Genomic DNA, 25,552 nt, shown 5'->3' with positions numbered 1-25,552 from the left:
CTAGATGACCTCTAGAGGTCCCTTCCAACCTTAAGCATTCTACGATTCTATGATTCTATGATCTCATTCCCAATTTTGCATTTTATTGGTTGAAAAAGAGCTTGACCTCTCGCCTTCCCATGGCACCAATTACTGGCCTAGAGAATTTATTCCCTGGTCCTTTACAACTATTTAATACCAAGTATGTCACTCCACTATCTACTAAAAAATTAATTATTTAACTCTCCAACTTGACTGAAACTAGGGATTCGGCTTTGGTATCCAATTTCTCAATCCCCCAGTCCCCATCAGTCTGAATCCTCTGTAGCAAACATAAGCAAATCTGCCTCCTGTACAGATGCAGCTGGGTTTTCCTATTCTCCAAATGCCTCTTTGGGCACTCATTTTCCCAGTGCCCCTTCTCCCTGCGAATTGCAGATGGATGTTTCTCTAGTGAGATTCTATTCCCTGGTTTCAATACTGTTCGGTATCTTTTCCCCTGTCCTCGTCCTCTCAGAAAACCTCTTCCCCAATAAAGCGTCTCCGAGTGAATGCAGTCGCCAAGATTGCAGCGTTACACTTCTTTTCTACTTCTTCTCTGTTATTTTTTAACTTATATGCAATCCCTATTAACTGATACTGACATTCCAAACATACTATCCACTTTCTGAAGCATTTCCTTATATCTGGTGCTGATTATCCCACAAATAATGTAGTAAAAGTTATCTTGTTCGCTTTATCTTCAGTATCCAAGTCTGCTCATTTTCAAGGAGTCTCACATAACTACTCATAAAATGCAGAAGGATCCTCAGCCTTACCCTGCACAGCTTGATAGAGTTTTGTAACTTTTTAGGTCTAGGCAATCCACACACCACTCCATATAATATTAACCGCTGATATTGTTTAATCATTAAACATGCACCCCCTGGCATAAAATGTTCCAGTCTGTTCCTAGTATTTTATCTCTCATTTCCTCTCGAGCTTTATTCAATACCATTCAGTTTATTCAATACCATTCAGAAGGACCTCAGTGCTCACCAAAGGGCTCAAAAGGCACACGCCAGCACTCACTGCGGCTGACACCTCCAGATACATGAGCTCCGCTGTGGAGCGTGGAGAGCAAATCTGAGAGCACTTCCATTGACCTTACCCAGCTCTGGCTGTCCCCTGAGAGTGGGGCGCAGGTGCAGCCGGGCCCGGGGCCTGAGCCCCGCGTGGGGTCAGCACTGCCGCGTCCGCGGCCAAGGGCAGCGGGGAGCGGCGGGCAGCAGTGCGCGTGCATCGCTTACGTGCATCATACCTCCTTTCGGACGAGACAGGGCCGCCGTGACAGCAGCCGTCCTGCACGTACTGCCATTTCCAATTATAGCTTTTTAAGAATGTTTTTACCTCTCATTTACAGCCCTCTCTTGGCACACTTAATGCAGTAAATGTGCTTTTTCAACGTCTAGGTATCTCCTCAACAAAACTGTACTGTCAGCATCTATTCTTTATGGCTCCTCTTATCTATTGTCATTGTCATTCTCTCCAAATTAAACCACTGACACCAAGGTCCTGAACTTTGGAGCAGAAATGCTTGTAAAAACAACATCCTTCCTTCCTTTTCAGAAAAAAAAAAAAAGCTTAGTAAAGTGATATATAGCAGTAGTACTGAAAAAGAGCCTCTCCTTCGGTTTGTTTTGCCTCAGTAACTTACCACAAACCTTTGAACAGTGAGAATCTTAATCATTTCTGGGCACGTGTTTCTATAAAAGGCTCTTCCGTATCAGGCACAAAGTCAATTACAAGCATTCGTCCTGGATCTTCTGGACAAGTCATGAAATTCCTAGGCATTGGTTTCTATTTCTTCATTCCCATCTGCCTTGCTGCCCTTTGGAATGCAGGTGAGTGGCTTTCAATAACTTTTCTGCTTTAAACTACAACCCTTTTCCACTTCTGAACATCAGAATGCACACTTCAGTAAACAACATCATTTGTACAAGAAAAGCTTTTATCCATAATGTTTGTATAAACTAAAGCAAAGATTTTATCCATGCCTTGTAATTTTCACCCCCTTCCTCCTGTCCACTTCCAGTAGCAAAGTGGATCTCTTTTGTGAGTAAAGATACAATTTGTAGAACATAGCAACTGTAAGGACTTAGACCAACTCTTTAGCTCCCCGTGTTGAACAGGCATTACAAACTCCATCACAGAAAGACTGGCCTTTATTTTTGATCCACTACCACTCCTGTTTCTTCCTGCCCCACACCCCTAAATTATCCCAGCATGAAGGAGCTAAGCCAGCAGAGAGGAATATTTTACTAGTTCTTCCCTTTCCTGCTCTCCACACTCCACCAAGAATCCCAATCTTCCGGTGTCCATCTAACATAAACATTATACTTCACTTATTTACAGTAGTTTTTCAGACTTTTTTTTTTTTTCTGTTATAGAAACCACCTAGAGGATCTTAGTAATATTCCTAAGATGTTTTCTTCCCTTACTTTTTTTTTTTTAAAAAACAAGGAACTCCAGATTCTTGCTCACATCGATGTGGAGAGCTACTCAGTACCTGTTCTTGCCAGGAGACATGCCAATCCCTGAGGACTTGCTGTCCCGATTATAAAGAATTTTGCCTTCATATTTCTCCACACTCAGGATCCTTGATGGGAGGCAAAGACTTTGAGATTGAAAATACAGCTTTTAATACCTCTTCTAGGCTGAAATGCAGGTGGGCCATGTTTTAATATTCCTGGGTCAAACAGAGGCAATCTCACTGAGAATTTCCAGTAGTACATAATCACCACAAAACAAGGTTTGTCTGTGCAGGAATGAAAGTGTACTTATAAAGTTGTCAGAATTCTTCTAACTCTTCAGATATGCAAAGACTCTGCTAATCCTCAACCTCAAGAATACGCCTTTTATGCATTGCTACACAGGAACATTTATTTTGGTTTGAGTCATTCTATGATACATTTATTTGTCTGTTAGTCCTTCCCTTAACACCACTATTGTGGTAACAACTGTGACTCTTCTAAAAGGGATTTATTTCAGGACTTTTTTGGAGTTAATATTTTTTTAGCATGTCATTTCTTGAAAAAGAAATACTAATTTCTCAAACAGACCTCCAGCAAAGAGAAAAAAAATCCAGAATCCAGGAAAGACACTTTATTTTTGGCTGTAAGACAAACTCTTAGATCCTAAGTATGTGTCGTTCCATAAACATTATGCACATGATATGTAAGGTATACTGCATTTTTTTTTCTGGTGCCAACGTCCTGACCTTTTCTCTGCCAAGGGCTCTAAGTAAGACTTTTGAATCTTTACTATCTGGATAGCGGCACTTTAAATTATTCTAGTCCTACATCAGAAAAACTGATGTTCTTACCATGAACTTTTGGAAAATAACACTAATTGATTCTGTAAAATATAACCGTCTTTGTACTGTGAATTACCCGCACAGTTGGTTTATCATAGTCAAAACAAACTTCCTCAAACAGGCCTCAAACTTCCTACAGCACACAGAATAGCAATATAGTCACCATACATCCATTCATGTAGGTAGGATTATTCTTTACAACATTATTTAGAAATCTGGACAAGAATCCTAACTGCAAGCAGATGGTTAAATTAGAAGTAATGAGTTCTCAGTCAATCTTTGGTTGTTAAATGACCTTCACTGCATGAATAGATTTTACTAGAAAAAAAAAAACAACCAAACAACAAAAAAACAAATCTACCTATGATACCTGCGTATCACTGTAATGGTTAAGCATGCTGCAAACCTATAACACTACCATCATTTTTGTCTTACTGCTCTCTCTTTTGTTGTTTGTTACTAATTTGTCACATTCCCTTCCCCCAGTAATTAAATAGCAAATCTGACATTTATAGCTCACTGTGTATTTGTTCAGTGTGCAGCAGAATCCACACTGCTGTACAGAATGTTTTTTCTTTCAGTAGCACACTGAAAAATGTTTTCGATGTTAACAGGTTCAAGCAGAAAATTGAAACCAATGGCTATGTTGCTAAGGATGGAAAAGGCCATTGCATCTCACCATTGCTGTACGAGACTGGTTTTGTCCCATTTGAAGTTTCTGCAGATGATGGGCTGACATTTCCATACTCTGGAACGTGGTTATCAGGTTAATTAAATTTACAGTATCCCTCTTGCCTTTGTGTACTTGCTCTACGGACACACTATGTAAACATTTGCTTTTAATCACTTCTCTTATTCCTAGAAGGGCTCTTTGACCTCAGAAAAGTCATTCTTGCTCCTCTCATGGTTATTTTTGTTTTGAGAGATGAGTTTTCATGACAACCTAGTTCTGCAGCTACTTAGCACGAATAGCATTAAGTCATAAAAGATCCTGGTCAAAAGTAACATTGCCTGAAAAAGTGCCATTTTAATAGCTGCTTCTATCAGCAAATAGCTGCATCCTCAAGTTGAAATCTAAGGAGTAGGCACATTATGCAAGGTTCTGCATTCTCTCAGCTTCATTTTACTGTTGTTACATCATGCAACCTATTAGGAAAAACACACAGGGGAAATACTACTAAATCTTGTGCTATCGTGGCAACTTTTTAGAGCCATGCAAAGTAAAAATGTCGTTAATTCTTCTCTTCTGTTTTGTAACACAGTACATCACAGCAAAGTTTCAGATGGAGAAAAATCTGTGCTGGTAAATGCAACAAAATGGCAATATTATGGCACCGCCAACACTGAAGGAAACATATCCCTCACCTGGAAACACCAGGTGCTTCCAGCAACCCATATCAATATAGAAGTCTGGGGATATGAAGAAATAGGTAAAGTGACATTTTACCTATATCTGTGCATAAGCAATCAACATCTTGTGTAACTTTTGTGCAGAGGTCTGTGCATTTTCATTGAAGCTCAAGGAAAAGATATGTAGATATAAACAGCTCGTGACTATCATTTTTCCTCTCATTCCCATATGGGTGGAGGCAGGCAATTGGCATAATGTAGGTAACTTCCAGCATCCAAAAGCATTTTCTTCCTCTTTGTGGCAGGTGAGGCCTACTCAGACAGCTGGCTAGCCATATGGAAATATCTCTATACTTTGGCAAGAGAAGCACCAAATACTGGGACATTTTCCTTCACACCTGTACCTGCTAAAGGAAATTACAGTACTGTGGACTTCGGAATTTTGAGAATTACACCCAGCAACTATTCTGATGGGCAGAGGCAAGTACTTCTTGACATTCATGTATCACGGATACCTTATTATTGCTTCTTATATTAAAACTGCCATCTCCTTTGATGTTTTAAACCATGTCTCAAGCTCTATTTTGTTAAGAAAGAAAATAGCATATGCTTTTCAAATCTATGCCACTTACATTTTGAGCATGGACCATATTTAAAGAAAAACATGCAACTATCTACATGAATTAGCGCAACGTAAAAAACAGTTGTAAACATAGTGTCAAAGATATCTAATGGGATACCAGAGTGCATTGGCTGCTCTAGGCATGTTTTCTTGAGTTTCTTCTTTCTAGTAAGAGTAATCTCTCTCAGGCTTAGTGTCACCTGTTTCTGAAAATATTTTTTATTAAGAGCAATGATTTATTTTCTTTGCGTTACTGGAAAATTTAGCTTGTATATGCATTTCTGTAACAGTCTGCTTGTTGTTGTTTTTGAAATAGCATCATGATCATTCCTGCGAACATAGCCAATTAAAACTGTATGTTCAAAAAGGTCTGTTGCAGCTTAGACTTCTTCCTTCCTTGTCAATGTTCGTAGGTAAAACTTGACAAGCCTCCTTTATTTCTATTGTGCCACATCAGTTTCACTTGCACTGTTCAGTCCTCTGAGATAGTGATTTGACTACTTAATGTGATATATTTTGCTTTTCTCTCAGGAAATTAGGACATGCTAATTTATTTTGTTGCAGGTCTATGTTGCAGAATTTTTCTTTCTGGTAACCACAGGTCCTCCTTTGCATTTTGCTTTCTTTGGTTTTGTATGGAAGTATTTTCAGGCTTACAAATTTTATACCTGCTTCTTTTGATTCATTATGTAATTTTGCATTATTTTTGGTGGTTTAACTCTTAGTGCTCCATACATACTAAGTTTGGGGGAATTTGTTTTCATGATTTTTTGGAATGTCTACAGTTCCTGGTATAGATGGAAGAGTTTTCAGTGTTTGATCATATTGCTAATCTATCAGACCTATTTATCTTATCAGTTTGGAGATGCTAAACATAGCAGGATGAACATTACTCTTTCTGAAGCATTTTTTACTACACTTGAAATTTTTCTTTTTATGTACGATATTTTTCATGGATAGAAAACAGTGGTCTTGGAACTGTGGCTTCTTGCCATTTACTGCCATTCAGGTTGATATTACTTGGTCACAGGTTTTATTTGTTCTGGCCTAAATGAATCCATGATATGGAGAGGTATGAAAAGAAAAGCTGTCTTTGAAAAGATCAGTGTAGGCCAGAAGCACAAATTCTAAAATGGATTTCTGATTATTCCATACCTACTACATGTATCATGACACCTTTTAAATTAGAAAAATTTCAGAGTGCAGTAACTTTTTGCAGAAAAAAGTGACCTTTGTAGTCAAAGAAAGATTTCAGATTGTAAGATTCCTTATAGTTAGCAATAAATACCCAGAATTACTCTAAAATAATGCTTCCTCAGCCATCTGATAAACTTTTTGTCTTGCTTTTTTCCCCTTTATCTTCTTCTCCTCCCCTCCCTAGCAATGTTCCATCAGTCTGGAGCTCAGAGCATGCGCTGGCCTGGCATCTTGGGGAAGACTTTAGAAATGACCCAAGTGCATGGGCAACTGCTAAATGCCTAGAATGGGACAGAAAGGAGGAGAAGCTTCCAAACTTCCTTGAAGAAATTATAGATTGCCCTTGCACCTTGGCACAGGCAAGGGCAGACACTGGCAGGTTCCATGTAAGTCAGTAAATAGAACACTGGTTTATTATGGTTCCAAGTAAGAGTTTAGCGACTGCTGTACTTCCCACTCCCCACATACCCCTCTTCCCTCTAAAATTTAATATATGGAAATACAATTATATTTAAAATTGCACAAATAGCATGTTAAATGGCAGAGGCAAATACAGCTTATTTGGGCAGTAGGAATAAAAATGTGCACATAGGCCATCCAGCTGCAACCATCTTCAAATAGCAAATTAAGATGGTGATTCAACAGATGACTGAAAAACACTCAGGGAGAGCACAATGAGCTCTGTGGAGCTGGAAGAAGAGATGATTTCTTCAATGCCCTACGAGTTGACAGTCTATGTCCATAGGCAATATCGTGGCATATTTCCATAACAAAAGAAGCAGGCTTTGTGCCTGCTAAACCATAATTTGCCCCAAGTACTTCTGTCTCTTTTTTCTGGAGTTTAAGTCCATGGTCCACTCATATTTCTGATCTCTTGCTTCCTTCTGCTGTCTATGCTTGGCTGTTAAAAAGGAACTTATACACACAAATAAACCAATTGCCATTAATTTTACACTTTCAGACTTACAACAGGGACTTGAGGACCAGATAGTGTAAATTTATATCCTATTTGTGATACCAAATGATGGCAGTGTATTCATGCATTTTGAAAATAAACATATTAGATATATCTTGTTACAATCCTTTCCTGTTTATGAAGCTTCAAACATGATGTACATTTTAAATCATACACACAAAAACACATAAGGAGAACAGATTAAATCTATCTCTTCCGTCTAATGGGATCGAAGTATAAGCTTTATCTGACATGATCTTTGTTATGCTTACAGTTGAATTCCCCGTTTATCTCATCTAGTCTTCAAAGTGTGCTGTAATACTCCATAACACACTGATATGTCTCTTCTTATTCCAATCACTTCAGTATTAAATTCACTATTTTTCCTATATCATTCTACACGACTATACAGTAAAAAGGACAACGGCTGAATTTTTCACTCTTGTTATTTTAGATGCTCTTCCAAAGCAATCTGATGGAAAAGTCATGCTGACAGCATGCATGTCAAGATATGAAGCAAACATCAGACATACATCCAAGTCATTTAGACTATCCACATGTCTCAGAGACAAAGGAGAGGAAAGAGGACATTAAAACAAAACAAAACAGGCAAAGTGAGAACTCTATTGAGTGTGATCATTGATCTTTTTCAGACTGATTATGGCTGTGACATTGAAAAGGGGAGTGTGTGTACTTACCACCCTGGGGCTGTGCATTGTGTGAGGGCCATTCAAGCCAGGTAAAGAGATTTTTATTTTATTTTATTTTATTTTATTTTATTTTATTTTATTTTATTTTAATGATTTGTTCCACTTGAGATGATAGCATTACTAGAGAAGTCACAAAGGTCCCTGGACCCTCAATTCTCAGGCAACCACTATTTCCCATTTATGCTCTTATTAGCCCTCATTGCTGGGATGATGTTAAGGCTTTAGAAACAATTAATTGCGCCATGCTAAATCTCAGTATACTTAAAGAAGCACTAATGCCTAAAAGAGATTTGATTATACCTAACTAAGTCTTTCTTTTATCGGCATGCTTTAGTTCAACAGGTTAGTCTTTGCATTCATCCTATTAGAATAGGGTTAAACAGTGCAATGTTTCTGTAGTTATAAGGCCTACAGAATTTCCTTACTGCCTTGGTTATAGCCTCCTCCCTTCTACTCCCTCATAGCCTATTTTACAAGAATGGAAAGAAATCTGAGAAGTGTGATTTCCAGCCATCATATAAAGTTTGCTAACTAAAATATTTAATTATGTCCATTAAAAAAAAAAAAAAGAATAGGCAAACTCCAAAGACAAATGGACTTCACAGAGATGAACAGTGACACTGTATTTCTCAATCAGTCCCCAGTATGCTGCAGGGCAGCAGTGTTGCTATGATGCTACAGGGACCCAAATCCTCACGCAAGACTCCACAGGAGGCAGCACACCTGACCGAGGACATGACTGGGGCTCACCACCTTTCATGAAACCTCCCCGAATACCTGGATTTTCCCACTGGCTTTATGATGTCATCAGCTTCTATTACTGCTGCCTATGGTCTGATAATTGTCAGTTCTACATGAAACATCGGCCCTCCAGTGACTGTAGGAAGTACCGCCCACCTCGAGCTGGTAAGTGCTTCAGAATTCTATTGGGGAGTACAGCTATTTTATTCAGGCTTGCTTTTAGTGTGATGCGTATTTTCAACTGACAATGCGGAGGATACAATGTCTGCTGGAAAATTCCCATGGAAGGCTTCAGCTGACCTCTCAGCGGTAGAAACTGTATATTTTTTGACTCTCCTACAAGATTTTCAACTATTATCTCCTTAACCTCTGAAAGTTAAATAGCTGAAGTTTAGTAATCTCCATGATTTCTTCTTGTCTGCGTGCACTTTCTCAGAAAGAAGTTAGAGATGTTTAATGACAGTTTGGCAATAGCTAGAAAAAGCTGTCATGCCAAGAAATGCTATTCGTCAAATATAGAAGCCTTACCATTTGCTAGTGCCTCTACTGCTCCTTCTGCTTGCTTTTAGGAAGCAGTCTTTGGGTCTTGCCATACTTCTATTCCGGTAAGAACTGAACTGGTAAGGTGCAGGTACCTCTAACAGGATTGTGTCCTTCCTTAAAGAAGGAAACAGAAGGGAAGCAGTAGTTGATTTCAGGCAGAAAGGAAAAAAATGGAGAGGGCCCTAAGAGATCTAGCATGACATGAGATGACATGCCACAAGCCAGGATTGGTGCATTAGCTTTGCTGCCCTCACTTGCCTTTCCTTTAAAGGTGAACTGATCTTTGTTTGTTTCTTTTTTTTTTCTTTTCCTCCTTTATGTCCCCCATTTTAACAGCTTTTTTTTTTGTTGTTGTTGTTTTTTCATAGCTCCGTTGAGACTCTCCCAAGACTAGCAATAGTGAATAATCATGTCTTTGCTGATTCCTCCGGTGAAAGTCCCTGTCAGGAAACAGCAAGCATCAGCTCCTCCCTAGGGGCTGGGGAGCAGAGAGCCGAGTGTCACAGCAAGGCTGGTACACCTGTGACATAGCTCAGACAGACATTGAAGGCCCAGATCTGAGCTTAGACAGACCCCCAGGCCTGTGGGATGAGCGTGTAGTTACAGGACCCAGATGAGGCCAGTCGATTAAGGGCTATTAGTGTACTCAGGGCTCTGACAGCTCCTCTACATGAAAGAAAGGCTAAAATGTGCCTCTCATGTAAAGATTTAAGCAAAAGTTGATGAGGAGTGTGAAGCATGTAGTTTCACAATATTCTCAGAAGTAATTAGGCTATTACATCCATCATTCAACATGACAAAATCCATCGTACAATTTTCACAAAGCCCCAAAGATGCTTGGATTTCTTCTGGAAAGTATACACCAAACTGCCTATGTGACTACACAGCCAGAATATCCATTAATCTTGTGCAAGCCTAAACCTCTAAGAAAATAACCCTCTAACTCTACCAGTCCTTCTACAAAGATCTTAATTCTAAAAACTTCTCAGACTGTGTCTAAAATAGACACAGTAGAAAAACACCTTAAAAAAAGTGATCTACCTCAGTACTTAGAGAGCTCTCCTGGAACATGAAATATTGGCTTAAATATCTTCTTTGCCTGGTGTGAAAAAACATCTTGGACCTACCGCTCAGGGGCAAGCTTTCATTACTGGGATTTATATCAGAAGTGTTTGATGTAATTAATTATAATGGGGACTTGCATTTTAGCCTGCAAATCCCAAGTGAATGCACCAACTATTGTGGGGAAAAATGATCTTCTTTCCCCTGGTCTAATGAATATCATTCATGGAGGGGGCTCTCCCTCAGGCAAGATTGAGAAAGGCAATCATTTCCAATACTTAACAACTAATCGGCTAGGGGTTCACATGTCCTATGGATTTAAGCATGTTGTGGTTCATATTCCAGGTAAGATGGCACAATTTCAGCAGTTTTTTTTTTTTTTCAGTTGGGAGCTGCAGAAGAAGGACCTTCTTTCTTCTTGTTATTCAATCTGGGAAAATCAAAGATATCTGCTGAATTTGGAGAAGTTTCAGAGATGAGGATTACTGGCCTCTCTCTGTTCTGTCGAGTCTCTCTGTCCCTCCCCCATCCTCCTTCTCTGACTCCTTCCAACCTTCGAAAGCTCCCTGGTGAGCTGCTTTTGGAACAGTCCTGCCTCCAAACCCATCTCTTCCCATGCATTTCATGGGAATCAGGCATCTAGCCTGCGGGTGAGGACTCCAATAGACTGCCTACCTGCACTGCTACACGTGACGGCCTTAGAAACTTGTCCTAAATGTTGATAGATGAAAAGAGTAACTGGAATGACATTTTGAACTGTTCTCATAGTCACTTATGCAAGATATGTTGTCAAGCTTGTACGCATCACATTTACCACAGGTCAGCCTCCTCCTTGTCCCAATTGCATTTTTTTCTTTCTCTAAGTGCTGTTCTTTGGATCATGACAGAGGTGTTTGATTTTTGTTGTTCTTTTGTTTTTTTGTTTCCTTGTTTTCTGGTGAACCTAGGAAGTATAACGAGTTGCTTTTTTCCATTACAATTTCTCTTTCCACTATTTAAAACAGCATCTGCTTTTGGTGACCCACACTTTATCACATTTGATGGTCTGAACTTCACCTTCAAAGGCCATGGGGAATACACATTTGTACAGTCTGATCTGACATTCCTAAGAGTGCAAGGAAGGACCCAGCAGGCACACTTTCCCAATGGTAAGTTGGTAAGAGAGGAAGTGGTACTAACAGATAATAGCATATGAGTCTGCTTTATGGAATTCCTCCTATCTTTTCCTTTTTTTCCCTCCTTACCCAGTTACCAAGCTATGCTGCTCTCTCTCTGGGCTTTAACACAGTCCTTCTTCCATTCCCAGAAAGAACATCTCAGAATGAAATTCTTATCAATGACAACATGACTTTATATTTACGATATGCATTTCTCCTTTCTGTGTAGTCAGTAGATATGCACTGTAAGATAACTGGCCAAAAATGTGTGGAGTTGCTTGCATCATGTTTAAAAACATACTTGTGAAGCACAGATTTGCTTATAGGTGTGTAGAGTAGGGCTAGTGTTATCTGTTTAACTCTGTATTTATTGACTCAAGAGAGAAAATAAGAACCCAGAAAAAGAGTAGTCAAGAGAACTGATTATAATTCAAACCTTGCAAATCTCCAAAAGGAGATTTACCACAGTAAACAGACGAGCCCCGGATAAATTGCAGAATCTGAAATGAAGTCAGGAATACAAAGTACTAGTTAAGAACAAATTTCAATCTTTACAAGATTGTTCTTGTGTAATTACAGGACTCCTGCGTAGCTTGGGGAAATCCATCAAAGATGAGCTGAAAGAATCACATGTGAGACAGTATAAATAATTCTGGAATTAAATAATAAGTAATAGTTTGATAGAGAGTGGTTACTGACATTTAGCAGAAGTTAGATATTAATAGAATGTCTTTTATGTTGCATAATGTAAAAAGAGGCAGCAAGATATGGATAATTCCTGTGTGATCTGGATGAAAGAGAACATGTGAGAAATACTGAAGATCAAATTAAAAGCTACAGGGCCAGACATCTCTTTTCAGGCCAGCTGATATATATGCATGGGAAGAAAGATAAGCCTTTGGATACCAAAGTCCAGAAGTGCCTTCAGAAGTATGTAACAGCAAAAAAAGGAGGAATAAGAAAATAGATTTTTTTTCCCTGAGTTTTAGTTGCAAAAAGCATTATTTTGCAAAAATGGAAAGGGCAGTCCTTTGTCCTTTTTATTACTGAATTTTATTACTGAAAAGAGCAGTTCTTTGTCCTTTTAGTGTCCTTTTTATTACTGAAAATGACAAAGATTTCTTTGAAAAAAAGAATGTCTCTTTTTCAGGAAGGTTGGCCAGTTGTGAAAGATCAGCATTTTTAAGTTAATCAAAAGGCAGTCAGGATGCTGAAGGAAAAAAAAAACTTTCCGATGAAAGATAATTTGTTAGTTTTGTTGGGTTTGAATAATGAAAGTTTAAGAATATATGTTGCCTTTGAGAACTCATGAAAACATCTGTCATCTCTCTCTGCCCTCATCCCCATCTCTAAGGATTTTCTGAATGAGGAAAAATTCTCTCTGAATACACCAAACTAGTAGAAAAATGCTGAATGTCTGACATGAAGATGGCTGAGGGAATTGCCTTTGTTCAATTGAGCCTGATTGTCCCGCTTGTTTTATTTTGTTTTGTTTGTTTGTTTTTACTTTTTGTCTTATTTGTAGAACAAAGCCTTGGGCACAAAACCTACAGGCACCTGTAGGTACAGGCTTTCATCATTTTATTGGGCCAATTGCAAACCAACCTGTAAGATGGAGTCGATCATATAACCACACTTAAAAGTGGGGGGAGAAAGGTTTACATTACAACCTGAAATTAATTCATTACAACATGAAAAGACTTGTATCAGATACTTTAATTTACGCTTTTCCCATATCTAGTGCTCATGGAGCATAAAAGAACAGCCTGTTTTCAAGAAAGAATATTCTAACTGGCATCTGGGATGCCATTTAATAATTTGTCATTTCTGGTAAAATTGTTAGGATAGATTAAAAGTAATCTAATAGTATCCAAGTAGACATGAATTGAATAGTAGATATTGAATATCACACTGAATGGGGTAGAGATTATCAGGGAAATACTAAGCTCTCGATACATTTTGCTGTATCTGTGGGAGAAGTGATAGTAGTCAATAAGCAATCCAGTCTCGAGTTTACCGTATTGGCACCGTATTATACGTTTGGCACCGTATTGGCACCATATTATATACGTTTGGCACCGTATTATATACGTTTGTTCCCTCAGTTTCCTCTATTTGGCATGCTTTATGTGAGATCATGGGTTTTACTAGGCCATGAACATAGAAGATAAACCATTCTTCTAACATACTTCTGCCACTGCCATTCGGTTTAAGAATTTAGTATTTCCCGACATTCTATTTAACATTCCCCTTTCCATACATTATATTGTTAGGAGAATTAAATTGTGGGTTTATATGTGATTTACATCCTTAACAATTCCCTCAAATACAAATAATCATATTTATTTTTTTAAGCAATTATCTATTTTTTTCCTTGTATGATTATTACTTTCCATATTTACTTTACATGATTCCTGATATCTTGTGGGGGTGGGTTTTTTCTTTGGAAGGATCAGAAGCTCAGGTGACAGGCTTGTCTGCAGTGGCTATGCAGGAGAACAATTCTGATGTGATTGAGGTACGCTACTCAGAGGATTTGAATATGGAGGTCCTGTTGAACCAAATGGTGGTCAATTTCTCCGAGCAAAGTTGGATGGACTTAAAAGGTCAGATACAAATATCAGCCTTGAAAGCTATTAATTACTGTGCTTTTGTTCCAGGCATGCCTTGTGTTCCCGTGTAGTCTATGTAATATCCCTAGATTTATATGTTTCAACTCTCTTTTTATTGTACTTCTGGAAAACAGACTGCAGGTCACTGAAAATTATGTGATGAATGAAACAAAGGACTAGCAATACCCCAACTAATGTTATTTTATTCTTTAACTTGACTTTCTTGAGTGTAGTTGCTTCTAGTTGATGAATGGAGACACTAAGTCAAGGCATAATTAGTGAAACTGCACAGTTGGCATAGGCCTCAGTGAAAGAAATCAAACTGAGGACAGAGTAGGAGTGAGAATGCCTGTGTACCAAATCTGCCTTGGTAGCCCTGGTGCATGGATTCCTCTGGCCTTTGAAATTTATTATAGCTATACCATTTTTACTCTTGATTGCTACACTGTGGACAGGAGTATGGCCACGAGAGTTACAGGGTAGTAATCCCCTTCAAATCTCCCCAGCCATAGATCAAGCATGTCGTCAAGAATAACACTGTGACTATGGAGAGGTATAGTGAGGAGTCAAGGTCCAGGTGAGCATATCATATCCTGTGACTTTCCTGTTTCTCATCATTACTACCTTAAAAAACCTAGTTGTAACTGAAAGTTTCTACGCTGTGCCCAGGAAGAGATGGTCTACTACCAGATTTTCCAGTATTCTCTTCTCATCCCAAAACTGATGGTGTGAAGGTGCAGCCTCCCTTTAAAAGCTTCTCAGAATGTAGCCCAGAAAGGAAGGGAGGAAATGCTTTAAGGAAAAATGGTTAAAACAGGTGACACAGCAAACTGTTGATCATCTATTTTCTCCTCTCCATCTCAATGTTACAGGTCTTTTTCTTCATTCTGCAGTTGATCAAACCATCACAGTGATGTTTTCTTCTGGGGCTGGAGTGGAAATAAGAGGAAGTGGAGGATTTCTAACACTGACAGTTCTGCTCCCAGAAAAATTTATGAATCACACACAGGGTCTCTTTGGGGTAATGAATGGTAATACAGAGGATGAATATACCTTCAAGAACAAAACAACCATATCTGTTCATGCTAATCCTCAGCAGTTGTTTGAGTTTGGAGCTGACTGTAAGCATTTCGTCTGACCTGTAATTTCATTTTATTTTCAAATTCAAAACTGTTTAGGATTTATGGAATAGAAAATTACATCTATGCTAAGTACTGTGTATGGGGAGGAGAAAAGGGAGTAAGAGAAGTGTGACCTTCTTTATAAAAGTGGATTAAATATCTAACCAAAATGGATGACGATAGAGTCAAGAGGTAGTTTCCTGCTCTTTGCCTCATCAACAGTTAATATCCATATTTGACATCTCACGCTTTCAGGATTCCACCTACTGTGACCAGCTGGATGCAGGTTCATAACAAGTGTCAAAAAAGTACAGCTGTCCCCAGGGTCAGCTATCTTTTCCAAGGATATTAGGAAGGTTTCCATTAAGTACCATGCTGTTAATTTTAATAATCACCTATTAAGTCACAATTTAGTAATTGTCTCTCTCAAAAAAGGTAAAAGAGTGGCTGCTTTAATTTAATGAAAATGAGTAGGCTACTACATCTAGCCTGCAGAGTTAAATTGTCTGCATTCTTCCTAACATAAGGTAAGCAGATGAGCCAGAAATATGTTGCAAAATACACTCCATCAACCACTCACTGTATCAAGCACACTCATACACAGAGTTTCAGATCATACTGAAAAGTCTCACTGCTACTACTTCAGCAAGTTTCCTGTGTAGCATAGCAAAAGCAAAGAGAGAGACTACACCAGAAATGACAAATTATGGACAAGTAGGATCTAGATTTATGTTGCTTGCACCTTTTGGTTTAGTTAGTTCTGTCTGAGGTAATTTTTAATCACCATTTTGGCAGCAGGCCTTAAAAGCCATCTTAATGTAAAATCATAGCTGTGTAATTATTTGGATCTAATTTTAAGTAACCGATCAAACACTAGGTTAGCCAAACACTCACATTAATGCTTGGTATGGTACTAGTAAAAAGATGGCACTAGTGAAAAGAAAAAAAAATCTTGAATTCTGTGAAGATGTACTAAGTAGGACTTCACAGCTCTTTTCCAACTCTAGCTATATTTACATAAATAAGCAACTGAATTATGATCAGAATGGGTATAGATAATTGTACAAAGTTACACATGAATCTCTCTTTTTCTCTCAAGGGGCTGTTGAAAATGGAACTTCCCTTTTTACTTATGACACAGAGTTCTTATTGAACAATTTCTTTTTTGGGGAAAAGCACAACTCCTCTTTTCTGCCAGTGTTCTTTCCTTATGAAGACCCTGCTGATCCCTTGATGAAAGACATGGTTTTGCTCTGTGACTCTGATCCATTCTGCAGATTCGACGTCCTGACAACCAGAAGTCTTCAAGTAGGAAATTCAACAAAACTGTCTCATCAGAATCACAAGTGGCTAGTAGAAAATCTTAAGTCAGGTGAGACGACATTAAACAAAACAGCCACCACTACAGTTCTACAGGAATCTGAGTAGTTGAGACTATTAACAGAAGTTTTCATCACCTATTATTGCCTGTGCTGGTAAACACTTTTAGTGGGAGGAATCATCATTGTACCAGGAAAACTCTGCAGTGATTACAAACACAGAATACATTTCTTTGTGTCATCTGAACTCTTACTGCATTGGCATGAGTAGAAACCTCAGCTTTATTTTCTGGGCTTTCATCTGCTCTCCTCAGAAACAAAAAACAAGCAAAATGAACTAAAATCAGATAATTCCAAAGTGTGCTACAGATTCTCTTCATCTTGCCTACAGTTCCCTTGTCCATGTATAATGAGATGGTAGCTCTTATTGCTAGGGGTGACTTAGCAATTTACCTTCTGGGTTCCCGGTTTACCTTTATATATAGAGTGACTGATCCACAAAGGACCAAGATCTTAGCGCTTTCAGACAACAGGAATTTCAGGATTCAGGAAATCTGAAATATTAAAGAGACCCTAAACAAGACATATCTGCTAGGCTTTGAGGGTATGAGATTTCTATCGGTCAACATCACCAGAAGTAAAGTGTCTAAAGTCATGTCTTAACCCAGGTAATCGAGGCATTTAGATACAACACCCTCAAACATCATTTTTAACCTGAATACCTCCAAGACAAGCTTATCTGACAAAGACAATATTATCCAGTTTTATGTCTGAACCCTGCAATAATTTTCCCTAAGGCAAATCTGAAAATGTGTCTAAAAAGGTAACTTGTTCCAGTTTTCTGCAAAATCACCAGCCATTGAAAGAAATTAGATGGATGCCAACATAGTAATCTCTTTCAGTTAGCCTGAAAATTTTTGTCTTTTTCTGAGTTGCTGCTAAAATGCTATTTGAATCATCTCAATGTGGATTTGCTAACCCAAGTCCAAAAGACTTTCACCAAATATTTCTCTTTTATTAGTGGTCTCTTGTGGCTGGTTGGATCATCCAGCCAATGGAAGAAAGGAAGGAACAAACTATCTGTCAGGCTCAGCCGTCCATTTCACCTGCAATCAGGGCTATGAGCTCACTGGGTCAAAGGAAAGAATCTGTCAAGCAACAGGGGCCTGGTCCGGGGAAACACCCAGCTGCATCCTGAGAACAGGTCTGTGTCTTTTCAAATGTTAAAAATTTCAACATAAATCACCCTTAGAAACAAGGCAGTATTGTAATGCCTCTTGAGAAAAGCTACTTCTTTTACTTCAGAGGTAAAAGAATTGAATGTGAGACACTTGAGCTCCAAAAAAGAGTAGTACTTAATCTTTATACTCTAAAATTTGCAGGACTTAATTTTAGGTTAAACTTATCAGCACTCCAGTCATCTGCAATAGAAAATAGAATACTCAGGGCGTAATGCATCTCTTTCTCTTGGTTTGACCAAAAGGAACTAGTAGATATGCTTCTTGAATAGATTATTTAAAATAAATTTCAAGCTCATTTGTAGAAAAGTTGGAAATTAGTTAGCTAATAATTAGTTTGCTAATAATTATTACACAGACAAAAAGGACAGAAAAGCTATCCTTATCTACAGCATTATTTTTGTGTGCTTTTTTCCTGTAACCTGAATATTCTTTCATCATTTTTCTAAATAGACATGTCTATATATACATACATACACATAGATAGCCATAAAGTATCTAATCCTCAACTGTCCACATAATCAGAGTTATTTTTCAATAATAAATTATGCACAGTCCCCATCCATTTATTCTTATTCTTTGCTCGGTCATGCCTAATTTAGTTTTAACCTTCTTGGACACAATCCTGTATAACATGCTCTAGGTGACCCTGCGTGTGCAAGGGAGTTGGACTAGATGATCTCTAAAGGTCCTTTCCAACCTTACTGATTTTATGGTTCTGTGATTCTTTGAAACTGGGCAAGCACAGACCCATTCTGACCCATCTGAAGGATGGCTTACAAAGCCATACATTCTAAAATACATCGTTCAAGACACACTCGTTAACAGTCTGTAATAACAGAGGGCAGAGAGCAGATACAGCATCTCTACTTCTACCCATCCTTCCTCCTAATAATCCTACACTTGCTGAACACCACTGCATTTGTTGTGTTCTGAAGTAGCATGCTATTTGAACATCCAATGTATTATTCTATAGCAGCTAATCATTATAAAACCCAAGAATTTATTACCTCTCTTGTATCAATGCTATAGATTATTAATTATCCTGGATTTTTTGTATTTAATAACACTTACACTGACTCTATGATTTATAGGAAATCACAGAATACTTTCTAACAGGCAACCTGTGTAGAAAGTAAAGCTCTTTTACTCACAGCCCATAGCTAATCTAAGTGCCTACAAGGTGGCGACGTTTCGAAAAATTGGGACGAGGCAATGCCGCACGGCCTGTGGAAGTGCTTCTAGTGCTGGCTGAATTATTCTCAAACTGCTTGGAAAGGAAGCCCCAGTAGCAGATCCTCCACTCTGAGCTCCTCTCAACAAAATGTGGAAAATGCAGAGCACATCGACAATGAGTTCTTGGCCAGCAGACACATTTCATCAGCCCTTGCAGGCCTGTGCCTGCTAGTTAGTTATTTGGCACACCGTTCCACACGTTTGGTTGGTGGTTTTGGCAAAATGAACCACAAGATAGTTTGGGTGGTAGACTGGACTTCAGCATGAAAAATAATTCTGAACATTTGTGCAAAACAAGCACCAAATAGACAATGTTGCTTACTTTTAAACAGATGAGTGAATGGTGTTATCTTAGCCCAACTATTGTTGTAGTAATCAATATGTAACATCTGTGTTCATGGAAGCCAATCTCAGCAGTAGTGCTATTTTTGAAAATGTGAGGTTAGACGCATTCTTACATTTTTATTTAATATGATAGGCCAAAGATACTTATGGAGTACCTTAGTTAACTGTTGAAAATGTGAGATTCAGAAGCTTTACCAGATAATTTATTATTCTTCTTAGTTCATAATAGTAACAGATCTTTTGTCAAAAGTCTGAGAAGAATAAAATCTTCACTAAGTAAGGCCAGAGCTTGAAAACGATCAGTGGTGAAACATGTTGCCAAACTAAAGACTTAGAACATTCTTCCACTGCTGCCATCAACCGCATGCATACTGGATATGAGCCAGTCAGTCTCAATAAGCAAACTGGATGTTAACATTTACACTCAAGAGAAGGGGGCAAAAAGCCAGCCCTGAAAGATCAAAGGGTAAGAATTGGAAGATACTCAGAAATCAGATGCATTCAGAATGATGAAGTGCCACAGCTTTATGGTTAAGCAAACAAAAAAGAATATTTCCAGTACTTTCCTGGAAAGATGACAAAGAAGACGGCATGAAGGATTTTAATTTGATTTTAACAAAGACTTTCCTTACTATTTGGAATTGTAGCTCATTTGTAGTTGACAAAAATCATATATTTTTCAGGAAGTTGAAGTAACAATGCTGCTCATAGCAGCAGGATATCATAATCAAGACAATATGAAATATAAATTGCATATAAGGTTCTTCGCTCATTTTTTTAACTGCTGTGTCCTGATAATGGCACTCCTGTACATCCTTATTCCTCCTCAGAAAATATGCTTCTGGAAATCAGCCTCCATATAAGAAAATTATTTTTCTGAGAGATCCAAGTTTCTCCACAGAAGACTGGCAAAACAGACAGAAGTTCCTCTCACTTGAGTTTAATGGTCTAGTGATTTTACAACATTCATATCCAGTACTTGCTTTTTGCTAAATACATTTTAGTCTGCTATCCAGCACAGAGTTGAAATGCAGTGACAGTTTGCCTTATCCTGATTTTTAATTCAACATAATTAACAGAGAATATTTCATATACCTGCTGCTAGTGAGATCAGTTTTCCTCACTTTTCTCCTTTCCACATGGCAAAATGCTGCTGTTACACCAACATCCATTATACCAAGGTCTGTGACAGAGGGCCCTCTTCATACGAGAAAAATGCTGGCAAAAATTAATAAACAGCTCTTCCAAATTTCTGCATACCTGAACGGGTGACCACTGGCCTAGCCACTATGATTAGTGGTCATATTTTTACTTCCAACATGAACTATTTAAACACTTTGTTTTTTCCTTTCTTTTTTTTTTAGACTCTGACTTCTTTCATGTTCATCAGGAATATAGGGGCCAGGCTTCTAATATTCTGAACTTCAGGAGTGCTTCTTTCCAGTATTACTACACTTGATGCAGTTTTTCAGCACATCAAATTCAATCTCTTTTTATTGCAAATCACCCAGATCTTTATGTTTGACATAACTTTATGTTGAGCTTGTGTTTTTCAAAAGCTAGAAAACCTAACTGAAGGTATGAGGATTCTGAAAATTGTATAGGAAAGGAAGCAGAAGCAAGAAAATAAAATTAAACACCAGCTTTTTTGCAAGCTGTATTTTTGTATTTGAATTTTCAAAAATACATTACACTTTTAGGCCTGCATTTTTTTTTGCTTTTGAGTTTTTTTCCCTTGATTTAACGTTTCCATGGAAATACTCTGCTAATAATTATTTTGCTATGCTTCTAATTACCATTCTGCTGCAAGGCTTGCCGCTACCACAGCAACCTCTGTTCACAGAACATTGCATAGCAGGAGAGTAAGAAACTCTCCAGAAAAAGCAACAAGGAGAATCAGAAGTAAAATGTAAAATAAAAAATGTAAAATATCAGCAATATACATATATGATGTGTTCATGATAGACAATGATTTCCAATTGTTAAGCACACTTTCCTTTCATCACTTTTCCATCCTCTCATCACTTCAAGGTCTAATTTTTCAGAGTTAGGTTCCGTGTAAATACCATTCTTTTTTTGAAAGCTGGCAGAGATATCATTAGTACTCCCCCTTTTATTTCAGATGAGAAATATCAGGTGGATTTACTCTGAAATTTTTATTTATTTATGGTTTCCAGGAGAATGAGTGCAAAACATGTAACAATGAAGACAGATTACTTGAGATTAGAAGTGAAATACAAAGTTTTCACAATAGTGAAATACAATGTTTTCACAACACAGACAATTCACCACTGGACCAAACTACCAAGACCAACTGCGGGTTCTTGTTGCTTGACAGACTGTCTGCACGGTGGTGTTTGAATCAAAGACAAGTTATTTAGCCTGGTACAGAAGTTACTGGATGAAGCATTAATGCCTGTTTATCACGCTTTTTTCCTTAAACTTCAGTATAGGCAAGTTACCTATTCGAGAGTTAACAGAAGTGTAAATTACATCACTCTGTTATCACTGTGTGCTAGGCTGTAGCTTGGGCAATCCTTCCTGCAGACGTGACAAATCAGTGGAGAAGCAGGAACAAAAGATAGAGCTGTTAGAGCTCAGATATGCCACCGCTCATCTATCTCCAAACTACATACTCTCTGATAGATGCACATAGTGCTATTAACAGGTTCACAGATAGGGCACAGATAGAGCCTTCGACCTAGTTCATCTTGGGCTACCACAGTGTCTCAGAGACAAAGGACTACTCTTTGCACAATATTTTTAGGAAATTCCCTTTCACATAACGTAAAGCAAGTTTGATTTGAACAGCAAAACAAATTCATGTTCTTGATAATTCATTTAAGAATACTAAGACAAGCATATATTTAATCATCAGAAATCTCTTGAAGAAAACATAAATTTTTAAAACAAACTGAGAAATCAGTTGTCAGTTGCTCAGGTAGAGAGTTCTAAATTAACATTGAAGATTCATGAAACGAACTGCATATAAACTAACCATCCTATCCTTGTTCTAAAACAACTGTCACAGACAGCTGTCCTAACCCTCAAATATAGAAATTATGTGATTTTCTGCTCTTTACCTGTTTGTTCCTAAAATACAAAGAGTAGTAAAATATAAGTGTAAGTGCTACATATACAAAACAAAAAAAACTCTCAAATGACTACATTCAAATTAATTCATATGAAGAAACATATCAGTGTCTTACTGTTTTGTTGTGGTTGCTTTCTTCTTTTGTAGATGCTACGCAAGTAATTCTGCTTGGCTGTGTATTTGGAGCTGTTGGTCTTGCAGTCCTGGCACGTCTGGTTTTCCTGTGTAGAAAAGAGAGGTAAGAACTCAACTGAAAATAAAAAGGAAACTGCTAAAGAAATAGCAAATGTCATGCCCTTTTCACTATTTTTTTCTCAATGAAAAACAACTATTTTCAAATTTTAAAAAAAGTCTCAGTAGTTTGTATTCTGCTGGAACACTGCGAAGTAATGTTGGGAGTGTGTTATCAGGACAAGCAAACATGTAATTGATTGAAAAAGAACAGGATTTGAGGTCATAATTTTTTTTTTAGGGGATAAGCCTAGCTCTCTAGAAGAGTTCTATTTAAGAACAGATGTACTGATAATACCAATAGTTAAACTGGAGGTATCTGAAGAATGTATTGCACGGCACCTTAACACATATTTGAACCTATTCCCATCTTTAGGCATGCATGGATCTGCCTTGAGAATGCTTATAACTTTTGTGCCAAAGGGGAGAATAGAATTTAAAGGATTGTATCAGTTTGCTGCACATTCTTTGAACCTATCTACCAAAGTTGACAGAAATACAACTCACTGGAAAAACTATTTAATATTTAAAAGAACTCCCTACAAAATATTTGGTGGTTAGTAAATTACTGTGAGTTTTTTAATCATTTGTTTTAAAAGATTGATAAATTTTATCTATGTTCCATTCTGTTAGCCAATATTAACAAAATACTTCAAAAGGCTTTCCAACAGTTTCATCTTTGTCGGTGCTCTGTGTCTATTAGAGTGCTAAATTTTGCCCCTCTCCTTTAAATCACTTAAGCATTGTTTTTTATATTTCACAAGGAACACGCACATTAAACATTTTTTGCTTCTTCCCCTGTATATATATATGTATATAAAAACAGGCTATATACAATATAGACATCTGCAGCAATTAATATTTTTTGGATACATATAAAACACATAGACAATGGAAACTTCCCTATATTTACTAGATTTTACACACATGATTCTCACATTCAGGCTCGTAACCAACTGATATGAAACAGCTCTACTACTATTACTGATGCCTAGACTGCCTTAATTAGTCTTACTGCCTGATGAAAAGGCAATATAAGATTCTGAATTTCACACTGAGTTCCCTGCTTGCTCTTTTTTTTTTAAATTTATTCTTTCTAGTTTCTCCTCCAAAAGCAGCCTTCTTTCCAGACCCTTTGTTAGCATTATTTTCAAATCAGATAGATAAATTTTTCCAGTTTTTCCTTCTGCTTCTGTAACATAGACCATCCCGGAAGAACAGAGAAATGGATAATTACATAGGAATAACAGCAAGTCTTTAGTATTCTGTAATTTCATGAAACATTACTCATTCAGAAAGAGTGCTACTTACCATTCAGTGACTTCTTTTGGTGATTTAAGTATCTTGGCTCTTCAACAGTGTGAGACAGGGACTGAAATTACACAGAAATGAGTGCTTTAAGATATATGTTCCTAGTCTACCTATCCCTGTATTCCTCTCACCCTGCCTTAAACAGTAACATAACTATTTTAACAGTTACCTCTAGCTTTTTTTTTATCTTTTCCTCTCAAGATACAAACACAACCAGAAGCTTGTTTCTGAGGTTCCAGCTACATCAGAACAAGAAGCAGTGAAGTTCCAGAGAAGTTTTCAATTATATACAGAAAAAGTATAGTGGAGGATTAAATTACCTGCGGCATGCATCTTTTTATACATCAACCAAGGACAGATTTTTCAAACACAAGTGATGGTTTTATGTAGTATGCTAACAGTTAATTTCTGCTTTCTATACAATAACTGTTCAATTGCATAATAAATGCTAACTAATGTCATGGAATTATCATGGCATGTTCAGCCTATTGTGTAAATATCAAAGGATTTTTTTAAAAATCTGGCATTATTCAACTTCCTGGTTGACAAAAAATGCTCACAGGTCAGCTATAAATCCTTTGTAGAAATTAAGACAGTGGCTTTATAATATACCACTATAATAAAGAACCAGTTTTACTGTTTGCATGTAGTCGAACAAGAGAAGTGTCCCTGTATTTACAGTCACTGTCCCGCGGATAACCCTGATACCTTTCCTTCCAGGGTTGCCCCCCAAAGTGAGCCACAGCCTGTCAGATGCGTTATATGCATGTGTGTGTGTGCATAGGTGTGTCTCGGTGTCTGCACCCATGTACATCTGTGTGTGTTTTGTGTGCATGTATGTATGTGTGTATGTGCACATATGTGCACCAGTGTGAGTGTGTGCATTGGCGGGTATATGTCTACGTGTGTGTGTCTGTGCATGTACCTCTGTGTATGTGTGTACCTGTGTCTACGTGTGCACGTGGGTATGTGTGCACCTATGCATGTACCTGTTCCTGTGTGTGTGTATGCACCTGCACAGTCACACCGTGGGGGCTCAGGACAGCGGTGTCACAGTACCCTCCCCAGGATCACCACCTCCCTGTTGCCTGCTGTGTTTGGGGGGGGTCCAGCTTTCTGTATCTCGAGGTCCTGAGCAGCAAAGCTTCAGGCGTTGAGTGCCAAGGTTGTGGTGGGTTTGTCTGATTGAGTTTGCTTGCAGCAAAGAAAGATGTACTGCAGCTGCTTACTGACGCCTGTTAGCAGACACCATTGGCATGGGAGGGCGTACCGCAGGACCCGGCCTGGCGATGGGAGAGCGCGGCTCCCGTGGCAGGATATCGGGGCAGTAGGCCTCGCGGGCAGGGCAGAGGGGCCCTCGGCAGCGCCGCGGGG

General features: G+C 38.2%; 1 protein-coding gene across 1 annotated transcript; it reads left to right on the top strand.

Moving 5' to 3' along the window:
* The first annotated feature begins 1,684 nt into the window (after window positions 1-1,684).
* On the top strand, window positions 1,685-24,491 carry SUSD2 (sushi domain containing 2). The gene is made up of 15 exons (XM_088536642.1): window positions 1,685-1,862; window positions 2,482-2,686; window positions 3,949-4,100; window positions 4,597-4,769; window positions 4,995-5,164; window positions 6,688-6,889; window positions 8,112-8,197; window positions 8,806-9,074; window positions 11,519-11,662; window positions 14,122-14,277; window positions 15,156-15,404; window positions 16,504-16,776; window positions 17,745-17,927; window positions 22,784-22,874; window positions 24,380-24,491. The coding sequence occupies exons 1-15, from the start codon at window positions 1,796-1,798 to the stop codon at window positions 24,480-24,482; spliced, it is 2,523 nt and encodes an 840-aa protein (XP_088392768.1). The 5' UTR covers window positions 1,685-1,795; the 3' UTR covers window positions 24,483-24,491.
* Window positions 24,492-25,552: the final 1,061 nt, after the last annotated feature.

Source organism: Tinamus guttatus, unplaced genomic scaffold, assembly GCF_059628265.1.
Source record: "Tinamus guttatus ecotype Peru unplaced genomic scaffold, ASM5962826v1 Tinamus_guttatus_pri_ptg000689l, whole genome shotgun sequence".
Lineage (NCBI taxonomy): Eukaryota > Metazoa > Chordata > Aves > Tinamiformes > Tinamidae > Tinamus > Tinamus guttatus.
Note: the sequence above shows the minus strand (reverse complement) of the source record. Positions and strands in the feature narration are given on the sequence as shown.